Source organism: Leptidea sinapis, chromosome 46, assembly GCF_905404315.1.
Source record: "Leptidea sinapis chromosome 46, ilLepSina1.1, whole genome shotgun sequence".
Taxonomy (NCBI): domain Eukaryota; kingdom Metazoa; phylum Arthropoda; class Insecta; order Lepidoptera; family Pieridae; genus Leptidea; species Leptidea sinapis.
The window spans coordinates 1,929,483-1,945,391 of NC_066310.1; the positions used below are offsets into that span (position 1 = coordinate 1,929,483).

General features: G+C 33.8%; 2 protein-coding genes across 3 annotated transcripts; one reads left to right on the top strand and one right to left on the bottom strand.

Annotated features, from left to right (window-relative positions):
• Positions 1 to 883: 883 nt before the first annotated feature.
• LOC126977872 (uncharacterized) lies at positions 884 to 6,676 on the bottom strand. The gene is made up of 2 exons (XM_050826503.1): positions 6,542 to 6,676; positions 884 to 2,867 (listed from the first exon to the last, which is right to left on the bottom strand). Exons 1-2 carry the CDS (start codon positions 6,674 to 6,676, stop codon positions 1,449 to 1,451), a joined length of 1,554 nt encoding a protein of 517 aa, XP_050682460.1. The 3' UTR covers positions 884 to 1,448.
• A 3,931-nt stretch (positions 6,677 to 10,607) lies between these two features.
• LOC126978026 (dolichyl-diphosphooligosaccharide--protein glycosyltransferase subunit 4) lies at positions 10,608 to 13,717 on the top strand. Of its 2 annotated transcripts, none has more exons than XM_050826761.1 (3): positions 10,608 to 10,790; positions 11,073 to 11,193; positions 13,606 to 13,717. In XM_050826761.1, exon 2 carries the CDS (start codon positions 11,087 to 11,089, stop codon positions 11,189 to 11,191), a length of 105 nt encoding a protein of 34 aa, XP_050682718.1. In that variant the 5' UTR covers positions 10,608 to 10,790; positions 11,073 to 11,086; the 3' UTR covers positions 11,192 to 11,193; positions 13,606 to 13,717. The 2 variants fall into 2 exon arrangements, with proteins under 2 accessions (XP_050682718.1, XP_050682719.1); XM_050826762.1 differs by having other exon boundaries at positions 10,609 to 10,794; positions 13,606 to 13,712.
• The last annotated feature ends 2,192 nt before the right edge of the window (positions 13,718 to 15,909 follow it).

Genomic DNA, 15,909 nt, shown 5'->3' on the forward strand with positions numbered 1-15,909 from the left:
TAGATATTTCAAAAATAATAATTTTAGACAACTAGTAACAACTATTTACATTGGTTGAACCATCTTATAATGTTGGCTTAGAATTAATTTAACTGTACATGAGAATCGGTCAAGCCGTTTCGAAGGAGTTTAACTACAAACACCTCGACATAAGAATTTTATATATTAGAAGTAGGTAATCGGGGAGCCATAAGACATCCACTCCCACTCAACACTGGGGACACGAGGGGATGACTGAAAAACAGTGCTGCATGGAAACATAAATCCATAATTCCAAGTCAGGTGAAGCTGAGACTTTTCCTTTTGCCTTTTGTTTCATCGCGTGGCCTAATTATTAATTTTATATTTGTAATGTTTTGTATGGCAATAAAGAATTGTTTTTTTTTTAATAAACCCTCCCAAATGTAATTGGACATAGTTCCTGAAAAACGTTCCAAGCCACAAACATCACATTTTAAGGAATTCGTGTTTAAAGTTTATTAAATATTAGTGTATTCCATACATGTGGGTTGGGCTACTAAGTCATGATAACATATATAGAGTGTTAGTAGGGCTGCCATTTTTTGTCAGTCCGTTAATATGAATCACATGCAGGTTTCGTGTTCTTAACTCAATTTCGACATGATTGTGGTCTGGAACGTTTTTCTGGAATTTAGTCCAATTTGTGAATCATCCAAGTTGGTGGGTCTTGAGATGTATTGATATCATTGCTATTGAAATGACACTGACCGTAAATTCTCTGTGATGTGGGCTTTGGTTGAGTACATAATATATTGCAGCTGTTTCAAACTCGTGATCAGGTGTTGACTGTGTCATCCAAAGTCCACATCAAAGATAATATTCTGTAAGTGAATAACATTTAACTCTATAAAACAGTGTCACATTATTGTTAATTTATACAAGTTTCAAATTTATTATTTTGACGTCAACTAGCAGATAGCTCAGATTATAAGATGTAACTTTTTTATGACAGTTAGGGACGAGACGAGCAAGACGTTCAGCTGATGGTAATTGATACGCCCTGCCCATAACAAAGCAGAGCCGCTCAGGATTCTTCAGAAACCGAAAAATTCTTAAAGACATTACAATTGCGCTCGTCACCTTGAGACATAAGATGTTAAGTCTCATTTGTTCAGTAATTTCACTAGCTACGCGCCTTTCCGACCAAAACACAACAATCTTTACATATGACTGCTTCACAGCTGAAAAAGGCGCCATTAAGGAGCCTCCCGCTGGTAAATTTTGGTACTTAAAAATTATTAAGTATAAGGAATAAATGGGTTTTGTTTAAATAAATGCATAACAGTTTGTAGAGAAAACGATTCTAACATCAAATTACCGCAACAACAAAATCAGTGGGGCCACAAGTGCATGCAGGTACTTGTAATTTACAGAATTCCTAAAGGATCAACAAGAAACTTATGTAATTACTTACAAACAAGATGTAATTAATTATTATTAGACTTTAATTTCTCTATCTGTAGAACCAAGTTCCTATTTGCTTCAAATAAAGCATTTTGAGTTTGAACTATGCTTTCCAATTTTGCACTTATGTTGGAGAACTGCTTTTCTAGATAAAGTTTCTGCTTAGTTAGAGCCATGTTGACATGTAAGAAATAATTTTTATTATCATAGGCAACATCAAATATTTTTTGACTAATAAAATCTTTTAATTCGTCAATGGCTTTGTTATCAACCATCGGGACTGGTATAATATTATCTTGATTTTGTGATGCAGGCACCTCAAGTGGTTCACCATTTGGTATCACACATGGAGATGTAAATGCGAAATCAACATTTCGGTTCACTAGTGGAGTTGATGTTTTGGTGATATTTTTTTCAGTATTCAGCTGCGGGTATCTCAATTCACTCTTATCCCCATTCCTCAAAAAATCTGCGGACACATCAACATCAGTATTTGACTGATCAAGGCCTAAATTTACTAGAAAAGAATCTGCTTTGTTGTCTGTAACAGGATCCAAATGTTTTTTCAACAATGAGTTGTCAGCATAGAACATATCTGACGATCTGTTTCTTACTGGAGAATGTATCTTCATAGAACACTCGAACACTTCATTCAGACTTTGATCTATTACATTAGTTTTTCTTCGTGATGGTTGATACACCACCCTTGTCACCTCTTCGTCATGTTCATTTAACACCTTGTATGGACATGTATAATCTCTCATGTCGTACACTAACACATGTCCACTCTTGGTGCCAAGAGCAACTTTATTGTCTCCATTCATAGTAAGAGAAGTCAGTGCAAATGACGTTTTTATAGTTGACACAACAATTTGCAATCGTATATCGTAGATATGTATTATTTTGTCATAGCCGCAGGTAAGCATCACATCCTTGTTAATAGGTGAAAATGAGAAATCACTAACAGGTGATGCATGTACATTCTCATAGTACCCTCTATCTTTATTCACGATAACATCTCTTATTACGACATGACCTTCATCTGTAGCAAGCCCGAGTACTGATTGAGATTCATGATGGAACTTCATTGCAGATATATTTTTGGAACAATTTAATTTTACATTTAAAACTGGAACATTAGATACAAGACTGTATACAATTGTGTCTCCATTTTGCAATGTAGCTGCTATACTAGTATTTTTTGAATTGTAACTAATAAAATTTACAGGAACTGTTTGTGCGGGCAAAGGAAAACTTTTGGTTACACTTTTATTCTTCGTATCCCATGTTACGACGCCGCCATTCTTAGTACCAACGGCTACAAGCCTGTGGCCTTCCCGATGAAAACTAGCAGACCATGATTCCTTTATGGGTATATGTTGTACACTTCTGATGTCATTATCTACTGGACTCAAAACTTCGACAGAGCCTTTTGAATTGACCTGTAATTAACAAAAGTTTATTTGAGTAAATTTTTAAAGTTATTGGGTTTTAATTTTGCATTTTAAAAATAATCAAGTAAAAAAATATTGAGATGCCACATTTAGATTATAGTGCAGATTTGGTTTAGGATTACCTCCTGTTCGAGTATCGAACAAATAATTATTTTAATTATGTAATTTAGGTCGATAAGCTATTCGCCCGATCAGCAATCTTAACCGTGTTCACTCACAGCAGCGAGTGCTCTCATAAATTATATCAGCTCATATATATACTTAATTTAGCAGTAATTTAATAAAGTCATAGTTAAAATGAGCAAAGTTATTCTCTATCTAGTAGCGACCTAATACAGTCCATTAAGTAATACGTAAACCGTACATATTCGAGCCGGATTTACCGATAAACTAATAAGTTCGTGCCGCGTGTGTAACGTGCGACGTGGAACCGGAAATCTACGTGTCGTCTCTTGCCTAGCCATAGCCTTCCATAAAATAGCGATTTAAGATCATATAGCAGCAGCAAAACCCAGCATTTTTTAAACCATAAGCTAACAGCAGCTTGGGTCATCTCCACGTGTCGCCACGTACATCGCATCAGGTGAACTACAGCCAGCCCGTCATCAGCTAAACCCCGTAAAGAATATCAAGCAGCAGCATTCAAGCAACAGTTGCTGGTACCACGCGTCAAGAAGCGCCGCGTCAGCCAGCAACAGCAGCAACTATCATGAGGCATCCGGGGACCAGGTAAGAATTTTCCATTTTTTTTAATTTTTAAATTTGATTTTTTATCTTAAAATGGAATTTTTATATACCACTCAACTTGAGACAAAGTTACTAAGTAATTTTCAAAAAGATTGTGCAGAGCGTAAGAATATCGAGTATTGTAGACAGCGTTTAGATTTATTAGAATCATTATGGGTTGAATGTCAAAAAACCCATGAAAAGCTTTTACCGTATGAGTCAACAAATCATCAATATTTTATCAGGGAAGAATTCGAAAACATCCAAGAGATTTCTCTTCGAGCAAAAGAAGCAATTTATGATCGATTATCAACAACTGGAACACATGAAACTAGCAACCCAAAATTCAAGCATACAATGTTTTTTACTTCATCATGCGGTACAGCAAGCAGCATCCAGCAAGACAAAACTACGAGTAGTATTTAACGCATCAGCGAAAACTACTTCAGGCTATATTTTAAACGATCTTATGCACAAAGGACCCAACATGCAAAAGGATGCTTCTGATATCGAAAAAATGTATAGATATTAGTTAGGGGAGAAGATCAAAAGCTTCAAAAAATATGGTGGAGATCAAGCCCTGAGCAGCCTATAAATGCGTATCAATTAACTACTTTAACTTACGGAACCAAAGCAGCACCTTTCTTAGCAATTAAGACTTTACATCAGCTAGCACGAGAGGAACAAAATAATTTCCAAAAAGCAGCAAAGAGCATTAAAGAAAAGTTTTTTATGGATGATCATATTTCTGGAGCACACACAATTTTTTTTTTTATGGAATAGGAGGACAAATGAGCGTACGGGTCACCTAATGTTAAGTGATCACCGCCGCCCACACTCTCTTGCAACACCAGAGGAATCACAAGAGCGTGTAAGGAAGGTGTACGCGCTTTTTTTGAAGGTACCCGTGTCGTATCGTCCCGGAAACACCGCACAAGGAAGCTCATTCGGCAGCTTCGTAGTACGAGGAAGAAAGCTCCTTGAAAACCGCACTGTCGAGGACCGCCACATATCCAGATGGTGGGGATGATATCGTAACTTGTGGCGTGTCGTGCGAAGGTGGAATTCGGCGGCAGGAATCAGGTTGAACAGCTCTTCGGAACACTCCCCGTGATAAATGCGGTAGAAGACACACAATGAAGCGACGTCTCTACGCAACGCCAACAACAACAATTAGCGAGGGTCACCAAAAAATAACGGAAGTGAATCATGTACTTTGTGGAGCAGGGTTCCGTTTGAGAAAATGGATAGCAAATGAAAAGAGCCTCATTGAAAATATAAGCAGGGCAGAACGAAACGAGCAAACAGCATTTATGTTTAAAACAGAAAACGCTCCAAAAACCTTAGGCCTAAGATGGGACCCTATTAGTGACGTATTTTTATTTGACTATGATGACCAAATAAAAGAATACTCACCAAAGCTGTTAACGAAAAGAAAATTACTATCCGAAATGTCTAAGCTATTTGACCCATTAGTAACCATTATTGTCATAAGAAAAAAAAATCCTAACCTATTTATGCGCTATTTACTACAAAAATTAAGATCTTATTTCAAAAGGTATTGTTACAAGCCTAGCTAGAATGGCGTGACCCATTCTCTGAAGATATAAAGAGTGAATGGATAAATTTAAAAAGGAGTTAAAAACCTTAAAAGATATTGAAATTCCCAGGTGGTATAAAAGTAATGAGAATAGCATAATGGAATTACATGCGTTCTGTGAGGCCTCTATAAAAGCCTATGCATGCATCATATGCTCGAGTGGTTAAAAATAGCACAATCTCGACTAATATAATAGCAGCAAAATCCCGATTAGTACCTAATAAAAAAGAAGGATCTCTACCTAGATTAGAATTATGTGCCATGGAATTATTAACAAAATTAATAAATAAAATAATAATTAGCATCAGCAGCACAAAAATTGAAATTTATGGTTGGATTCTATGGTAGCTGATGGTTTGATTAATGGTAACCCCGACTGCTGGAAACCCTTCGTAGCAAACCTAGTGAAGAAAATCACGATATAATACCACCTCAATCACGGCGCTATGTGAAAACTAAGGAAAATCTAGCTGACGCAGCAAGTCGAGGTCAAACAGCATTCCAGTTAAAAGGAAACTTATTGTGGTGGCAGGGTCTGGATTGGTTGTCGAGTACAGATTTTAAAAACTAACAGCAACAGCCTAATAATTATATGACAAATTTATAAATAAGGGTGCCGTATCTCACATTACAAGACATGAGAAAAGTTAAAACAGCAATAATTAAATATGTTCAATCGAAGGAGCTGATATAGAACAATTAAAAAAGGAAAAGAAATTAAGATCAAATAGTGTATTATTAAGCTTCAGCTTCATCTCCAAACAGCACATAATGCAAAACTTTCTATAATAGATATTTATTCTAATATATTCCTTTTGTTAAATATTTCACTCATCTTAAAATATTGCAAGCTGTCAAAATAGGTGTGTAATGAACAGATTGTATTGATAAGAATTGCCATTTAAATCATTTTTGGTTTTTTACTAATCTATTTGGTAGTGTGATCAGTGATCACCATACTGTAGAGCAATATTCCAACTATGGCAAATTAATACTACATACATTACAGATAGTTATGTTTGCTTAAATCAATTTAAATCATTGCAATTCAATGTGACAAATCCTAATGTTTTAGAGGCTTTGGCAATGGTGGCATGCAAGCAGGCAAAATTAATATCAACCTGTTATTAAGGAGAGTAATAAATAATAATAAGGCAGTAATAAAGAGAGTATCTGTACATTTAAGGGGAAAAGGCATTCTTGTGCTAAATATAAATTGATAGATTTAAAAACTTTACTGAATAAATTTCTACGAAATATTAAATAGATAGTTTAGCTTCCGGTAAACATTAATTTATTTACATATAATAGCCAAAAATTGTTAATAGTTAGTTACCTGTAACATATATTTACTGTCATCGCTCCACGAAACATCTCGCAAAAGAGCATCAGAATTACCGAAGGATTTAATCAGATCCCAGCTATTTATATCGTGCATTAATAAACGAGAACTAATAGATGACAAATACATTTCAGCGGTTTATCTTAACTACGTAACGGAGCTAAATGTTTTGTTCACATTGAATATCACTAATTATTGTACACTGGCAAAAGCCAGCTATATAAATTAAAAATAAAAACCTAGTAATACAATTTAAAACAGAATAGAACTAATATTTAGCTAATCCAGGCTTTTAGTATACGTTATGATTCAATTGAACAATATGAAGTTTAAAATTTAAATTGCTTGTGTAGGTATAGTTTAGATCAAAATAAATATGTCAATAACAAGCGTCAAATAGTGTCAACTGTCAGACTCAAGCGCCTCCGACCAAAAAATGCCGTGCGTTGCCAAATGTTTTCGAGGTTATCACATGACGTATTGGCTCGGGTAACTTCTTTATAATGAATGACGTTCTATACATATGGACATATCATTCGCAGTCTGACAGCGGAACGGGAAAAGTGTGCTTAAAGACAATGTAAGCACACTTTTCTCCTTAGTCGTGTGTCAACTGTGTGCCAATGAACAAGCCTAAGTTTGCTGTAAAAAGTGCTTAAATAATACATAAACGACTCAAAAAAAGGATGGTGTGACTTATCATCGGTAAGGTTATTTCAGACGACCTGTGACGACTGGGTAATCCTTTTTTTTATTTCAAAGCTGGTGCTTACCGTGTGGTCCCTTGATTTAGTCCAGATCTGACAATGGCAACCATGAGAAAATCATAAAAGTTAATAAGTTAGTTAAATTATATTTGCTATATGTATGTGCGCAACAAATTTAGAAATAACTATATCGCGCAAACCGATTTCGATAATTCGTTTTTTTATTGGAAAGGATATAGTTCAAAGGTAGTTTGGTGATAGTTTGATTAGGTTCTCTCTTTAAATAACAATCATCGTTACAAGAATTAGATTTATTAATTAGATTGTATAAAAATACGCAATTATTTTTATACTTTTTAGTGCATATTATATCTATTGTTTTGGAATAGTGTTTCTGAAGTCGGTTGTATTTTTGTTAAAAAAATTTTTAAAGCCCTAGTGAACAATGATTAGCAATATTGTATTCTGTGTAGTGTGAATGGCAAACAAAAACGTGAATAATTACATAGTAAATAGCACTTACACGTTTTCACGGAAGTATCGTTACCTAATGATAAACGATACTTATGTATTTTTATGTATATTTTTCAGCTTTCCCGTACACGAGATAGTGAAAGAGATTTGGCACCAGGTTACAAACCAAATAAGTCGAGTGAAATTTGCTCGAATTACTTCCTCGAGGTTGATTTATATTATCTACACCACTAAAAGATTAATGTAAAAGTAAACGCAGAAATGTATAGACATAGCAGTCGAAGTTTATTACGGTGTCATTTATGGCATGTGCCATATTTCGGCTTTGATTTTGTATGAGGTGCATTGTCTATATGTATAGAAAGTCATTGTTTAAAAGATATAATTCTTCTGTAGGTGTTAACAGTGAACTCTTCTTAAACGGCTCGACCGACGTGAATGAATTTTTCTGTGTGTGTTCAAGTGGATTCGAGGATGGTTTAGATTCATAATTGAATACCTCCTAAATGACTGGACCGATTTTAATGATTTTTTGGGTTCTCAATACAGACGACATACAATTCTCCTGAGTATGTTAGTGATCTATTAACGTCTGGACTCTGGACCGATTTTTCAAATTTAACACGTGTGGACAGGACGTCTATCGGGTCCGCTACTACATTTAAACAAATTTCATCTAAAGTCACACATTTGTAGCAATTTTCTTATCTATACCTACAAATTACATATCGATTATTACTTATTATTATGAATGTAATAATTATTTATTACTAAAACTTAATTAAAAGTTATTAATTACTTCATGGACTATAGTTTACTCCAACTTGAGAGTTAGGATATTTTTTTTTTCTTATTTGGTTACCCATTCCTATGCCTGCTTGGCGCCTTAGCGGTTGTTGCTAGTCGTCCGTCAACCAGACGATTACTTATAATTAATTTGTCGTCCGATTATCGGATGAATAACATTAATTTAATCGAACGCTTAAATTTTTTCAACATCTCCCTTCTATGAATTTTTGTTTACTTATTTCATGATCATATTATATGCTAGTCCTTCAGTCGGAATGTGTTTTTTTAATTGTATGATTCCTTTTTTATATATTCAAAAACTAATCATATTACATTTGGCTGACTTTCTTATTTTCTACTGCTACTTCTACACATTAAATATGTGTTGAATATTGTGGCGAATATACCTAAATATACATGTGGAAGCTTGTAATTGGCATTTAGAATTATGTTTACTTTTCGGTTTTGTAAATGTTGCTGTAAGCTCCCCAAATAAAATTAAATAAAAATCTTTTAAATTAAAAATTTCATTCTCTGATATCTTTTTTCTTCCTACTGTGCATTCATTTTATTTATTTATAACCCTGCATTTTTCTTGAATTGGAATTGGGCATTTTCAGAGATGGTCAGCCTGTCCCTATGCAGTTCGTACCATATAATTAGTACCTAAACTAGCGTAATAGACAAAATCTCACCTCATTACGGCGAGGCTAAATTTAAAATGTTCATGTGTGCTAGTTTTACTGATTTGTTAGTGAGTTAGTGAAGTGTGTAGTATTTTCATGTCATATTCACGTATACAATATTTTATTTACTAACACATTTTTTTTAATTAATATAACCTTTAGAAAGTAGAGTGTTTACTGCGTGTATGAAGTGAAACATTTATTATTTTAGTGCATATGTTTTATGAAATTAAACATCACGAAAGTAGTGTTGAAGAATCAGTATTTACCTGTGAAATGTTTCTTTAGTTGGATTGTAGCTTTATGTAACAACACAATCGAATACAGAACGCGACACCGTTATAATTCTTAATTAATATTCACTAAAATACAGATCATTAACGATAAAAACACTAAAATTAAAAAGAGGTCAAATTTGACAGGAGACTAAATTGTTTCATGGGCTTCATCTATTCCGTATTATGTAAGGATAGTTATCTCACTTTCACAGAAGGTTCGTCTATTACGGAAGCATACTAAATTTATGATTCGTACATAAAAATGTGGCAACGACGGTAAATAAACTCGTCATAAGTTTTATAACTTGTAAATGGGGGAGAAAGAAAGGGAAAAGGGGAGAAAACGCCTACAATTAGGTTCTGTAGAGCTATTCCACTAAATAAATACCACGCCTGTCGCTATTCTACTAAGCAGGCCTCTTGCAGTTATTTTGCAGGAACGCTGCGGGGCAGGAATAGCACGTCTCATTTAACGGTTTTATTCCACGCACTTTTTTCCACGGATTTTTTCTTACGGTTTTACTATCACATTTTCTTCAGTTCGGTCGCGCAGCAAAATCCCTATCCCCTCCAAGCCTACCGTAAGGAACTTCGTTCCAAAAAAATCTATACTTGACTTATAAAGTAAGATAAGTTATGATATAAGCTATAAGATTTTCAACAATAATGGCGGGTTATAATTTAGGAAGAAAAAAGAAATCGCTAAATGAAATGTTTAATTTAAAATATCAATTTTCACATAAATTTTTGAGTAATAATTTCATATCGTAATTGGCGACGAAGTGCAATCCGGCTAAGTTTGAAAGCGAATAGTAGTGCTTAATACGTAGTCGATTTCGGCTATCTCCGTTTTTTACAAGTTTATAGCTGTCATTTGTAAATCTATCAAAAGGTTTCATATAATCGAGTGAATTTACTTTTATCTTAGAGAGTTTCGATATGCTGACAAATGTGTGACCTGTAAATCCTCAAAGAAACGGCTGACTAGTGACAGCCGTCTCTTTTTCTTTTTGTACACTGTCAGGGCTCCATGGTAGAGTACCTACAATACTATACTATAGTAATGTACCTACCGTTACTCGTAGATAGAAGGTCTTCTATCTACGTAAATACTAGAAAGATTATTTATTTTGACGTTTGAGTTTTGACGTGGATATTTTAAATCGTATTGCATTACCACTTACAATTTTAATTATTTATCGACTATCAAGTTAAAGTAAAACAATACTAAAGAATATATTTGCTCAATATACAGTACATAAACTAATTTGAATATTCTTTCAACTTTGCTTCACAATCAGCTAAGTAGGTAGGTAATATATTTTTTATTCATTACAATAAATAAACTGAATTAACATTGTAACGAAATGACGATAAATTATTTTTATCGTACATCAATAAGTATTGCAACCTACGAGCACTTTAAAATGCTTATAGATTGCAACAGTCAAGTTCAACATGTGAACATGCTTAACTAGTTAAATGTGTATTTTAATACATAATTTTGCGGATTTAAACTACGGCTTCGTATGTAATAAAGACCTGAGGCAAAGTAATATACCAATTAGTAAATAATAATTTTTAATTTTAGGTACCTACTTCAAAATGATTACAGACATACAATTGGCCGTGTTCTCAAATGTACTAGGTGTTTCAATATTCCTATTGGTTATACTATATCACTACATAAATGCCAATAGTTCGAAATAAAGGTATGTTTTTTTATTTGTATAATATAATAAATAATATCTATAAATAAATTTAGATGAGTGGGTTGGTGTTTTGTTATATTTCAATGGTAGTAATGTAAGAAAAGAACTTCTGTATCAAAAAAAAAATTAATGTTTATCATTAAATATAATACAATAATTCAATATTATTTTACACAAATTATCTTGCCCCAAATTAGGTGAAGCCTGTGTTATGGGTTGCAAGACAAAAATATATTATATACAATATACTTACTTAAACATACATAAATTCATATGTTTTAAGTGGTGATCACTTAACATCAAGTGACCCATTGTTTACCATAAAAATTTGGTTTATTTTCATTACAGTACTTTTAATAAAAAGCCATATTACCAACTGAACATTCCTGAGACTCCACCATTTCATTTTACTGATTAGTAATACATATAAAATCATCTCTAGAGGCCGCATTAGACTCTGTAGTGGATATTTTCTATAATATATTAATATCTGAGGAGATACCAAAGCAATGGAAAACAACTACAATTACCCTACTACATAAAAAAGGAGACAAGGAGCAGATGAACAACTACAGACCTATAAGCCTTATGCCTAACTTATATAAAATATTTTCAAAAATAATCTTAGCACGCATGACCAGAATACTTGAAGAAAACCAGCCTATTGAGCAAACGGAATTCCAAAGCAACTATTCAACTGTGGACCATATACATACACTAAAGCGGATTATTGAGAAGTATAATGAATTTAGAAAGATATATTATGCAGCATTTATTTACTTTAATAAAGCGTTTGATTCCTTAAAACACCACAGCATCTGGGAAGCACTAAAAACCCAAGGTAACAAAAATATATTAATATAATACAGCAAATATACAAAAACAGCAAGGCAAGAATAAAATTGGAATCCATTGGTGAAGAATTTGAGATACAGAAAGGAGTTAGGCAGGGGGACCCTTTGTCACCAAAGCTATTTACAGCAGTATTAGAGCAGATCTTCAGAATTCTTAACTGGGAAAGAAAAGGTCTTATCATACATGGAGAATATCTACATCATTTAAGATTTGCAGATGACATAGTACTATTGAGTGAGAATCCCACAGAGATACACGAAATTATCAATCAATTAGATGAGGAAAGCACAAAAGTTGGGTTGACAATGAATACATCTAAAACAAAAGTCATGACAAATGGACCAAAGACAAAAATTGAATTAAGAGGTACAAGCATAGAGTATGTGGATGAATATGAATATCTAGGCCAGACAATATCCCCAACAGACCAAATGAATAAAGAGATCAATAAAAGGATTGGTAACTCTTGGAAACACTACTGGTCATTGAAGGAGATCATGAAAAGTAAGGAGATACCAGTACAAGAAAAAGGCAAGATTTTAAACACCTGCATAACACCATGTATGTCCTATGGATGCCAAACCTGGGCCCTTACAAGTGAAAATATGAGAAAACTGGAAGTATGCCAAAACACCATGCAGAGGAGCCTATTGGACATAAAATTAAAGGACAGAGAAAGACTAACAGACATAAGAGAAAAAACAAAGGTGATCCCCATAACAAAAACTGTGAAAAAACTTAAGTGGAAATGGACGGGTCATATGATCAGATGCCCAAATAAGTGGTCACAGAAACTCACCCATTGGTACCCGATAGATGCTAAAAGAAAGAGTGGCAAACAGATACTAAGGTGGGAAGATGACATAAAGAAGGTTGCTGGACCAGTTTGGAGTAGAGAAGCGCGGGAGAGAGAGCACTGGAAGGTCCCAGAGGAGGCCTATGTCAGTGGACAAGCTAGACACATTGTTAAAAAATAGAGGAAATAAAAAAAATAAACATGTTACTACATAACTATTGTGTTAGAATGTGGGCCGGCTTGAACTATTGCCTTGCTCTATGACACCCAGCTTCCCCGAAAACACATGTTACTACATAACTATTGTGTTAGAATGTGGGCCGGCTTGAACTATTGCCTTGCTCTATGACACCCAGCTTCCCCGAAAACAATCTGGCTTTGCCTTCCAAATGACCTGGGAATAGGCAATCACTTGAAATTTGAGACCTAGTATTCCGATACTAGGCGAGGCTTTAAGGGAACTGTTGTTGAAGAGTGGTGAAACGACAAATGGTTTTTTTTTGTGCTAAACTTCAAAGCACAAACTTCAGTCTGCTTGGGTTTAAATGAATGATAAGGCTGCTTTGCAGTGAAATAGATTGCTCTTTAATCAATTATATTACTTCTTATTGTTAATCATAATATTGAGTGACTGTTATACATAAACACATATATATAATATTTAACAAAAAATTTTTGCTTAATATTTTTTGTGGCTTCTCAGCTGAGTCACAATAGTTATCTCAATGAGTATTTATAAGTCTTTCTTTTTCTTTTTTCAGGTATTACCAGCAACATGTATTCATCATTCACATTTTAATACTTACATGTTTGTATTTCATAACATAATTAAATAATAATATTATGTAAATAAAACTTTCTAAAAAAACATAGTTTTATTTGAGTACCTATATTACATTTTAATTATTTATTCTAATTATAAGACACCATTTAAACCTGTTGTTTGAATTAAATAAATTAGAAGTACCTCAAGAGTTATTGGGTGCAAGTAGTAGCATCAAACTACACTGACGGACTCATAAACTGCATCAAAACCGGCATTAACGTCAAAATATTAGATCTCGAATTTTCCGGCGAAACCACAGAAATTATATAAATTTGGAAAAGAATAAGTATAATTTTTATTTAGGTACTTACCTATAGCAAAAGGTTTTTAAGATACTTAGGTCCTTATTTGTTAATTTTGAGTAAAAGTTCACTTTTTACATCAACAATAAGTCTGTTGTTCGTTGTTAAAATAATTTCACAGCAGAATTGTCAAAAGGTGCGGCAAAAAATTACCTCAGAGAGGTTGGTACAAAAAAAAGCTAGGGCTAAAAGGAATCCTAATATAAACTATCCTTTCTCTCAAGTTGGACTAAACTACACTCAGTGTAGAAATTTTCATTGAAACCGGTCCAGCAGTTTAGGAATTCATAGTGGACAAACACGTGACACAGATTTGCGATCTTTTTGCATCATATTTTTCTTCAATTTATCACACCCATCCTAGATCATTCTCATTCATACATGAGTGTACATATCAAGTCTTAAAAATGATTTGATCCAGTAAAAGGTGCCGGCTCTGATGGTATTCCATCAATATTTGTGGTAAATTGCGCTAGCCACTGCCACTTAGTATAATTTTTAACACCTCTCTAATTTCTGGTATAAAGTGTTTTAGTAATAATTTTCAAGAGTGGCGACGCAAATGAGGTAATGAATTATAGGCCTATATCTATACTTAATACATGTACTTTCGCAAAATTATTCGAATCCCTTTTGTATCTAGTAATATGATGTCATTTAAAACACATGGTCGCACCTAAATAGCAGTTTCGTGAAATCACGTTCCAATTCAACCAACTTGACTTCACTTGTCGGAGGTGATGGAGTCTATCGTGGGCTGTCCTTGGATGCAATATACACCGATTTTAGTAAGGCTTTCAATAGGGTAAATCATGAAGTGTTGATGTAATATAAACATTCCTTTATTGGAATAACCGGCGTGTTTTTAAATTGGTGCAGGTCTTATTTGCCGGACCGACAATCATTTATTGTCTTTGGAGGATATAAATCCAAAGCATTCACGGCTATATACGGAGTTCCTCAAGGATCACATGTTGGATCATTATTCTTACAATTTTAACCTACTTAAAACGGGAGGAAGTTCTCTATTCGATCGGTATTTCTTTTCTATGTAGGTACGACACACAAATTACGCTGATATTTATGATCCAATTTACGTATTTCTTCTTTAGTTCGATGCGGAAAAGATGCTATTTGGTCCCATAAAATTATAACATAGATTGGCCTAGGAGATTTAATTTTATGAAAATTTTTGTTTACATGGATGATTTAAATTGTAGTTTGTGTACGGTTTATTAGGAGGTTTCATTCAGTTGATGTATTATTTTTACTAAAACTAAAAAAAACTACATAAAAAAAATGACTTCAAAAACCAAAAAGTTTAAAAATAATTTAATATCTACACATCCAAACCTTAACCTTTATTCATAAAATAATATATAAAAGTTTGCATAAGATGTGTATTAAATGAAATTTTTAGTACGGTTTTTTAAACATAGTTTTTTATCATTAATGACATCGGAAAATGTTTCCTATAGTCAATAATTTTAATGTTCCCTGTCGCTGATGACTTGAATTTTACAAAACCGTTAGGTGAAGATGCGCGGGTGTTGCAAAGTAAACTTGACAATCAGACAATGGGTGCGCATAAATCAAGATTAGTGTCTCGTAATTTGATTTCGTAGGAAAACACAAGTCAAACGAGAGTTTATCATATTAACCAGATAACCCTGAATGAAGTCAGCCACACTCTTGGAGTGTGGTTCCACAGACTTGGGAGTTATTATCGACGGAAATTGCGTTTTAATTAATTGATGATATTGCCAATAAGGCATCTAGGATAGAAGCCTAACGCTTCGTTCTTCGCAACTGTAAAGAAATTAAGAGTCCCAGAACTAAATTAGTAGTTTATACTTGTCTCGTACGTAGTATCCTAGAATATTGCATTCCTGTGTGGAATCCATTGCTTCATAGCCCCTTTTTGAACTGATGTAGCT

Coding starts and splice junctions, on each gene's coding strand:
- LOC126978026 (XM_050826761.1), top strand. CDS start 11,087: ATGATTACAGACATACAATTGGCCGTGTTCTCAAATGTACTAGGTGTT.
- LOC126977872 (XM_050826503.1), bottom strand. CDS start 6,676: ATGTATTTGTCATCTATTAGTTCTCGTTTATTAATGCACGATATAAAT. Junction 2,868..6,541: donor ACAGTAAATATATGTTACAG/GTAACTAACTAT, acceptor TGTTAATTACAG/GTCAATTCAAAAGGCTCTGT.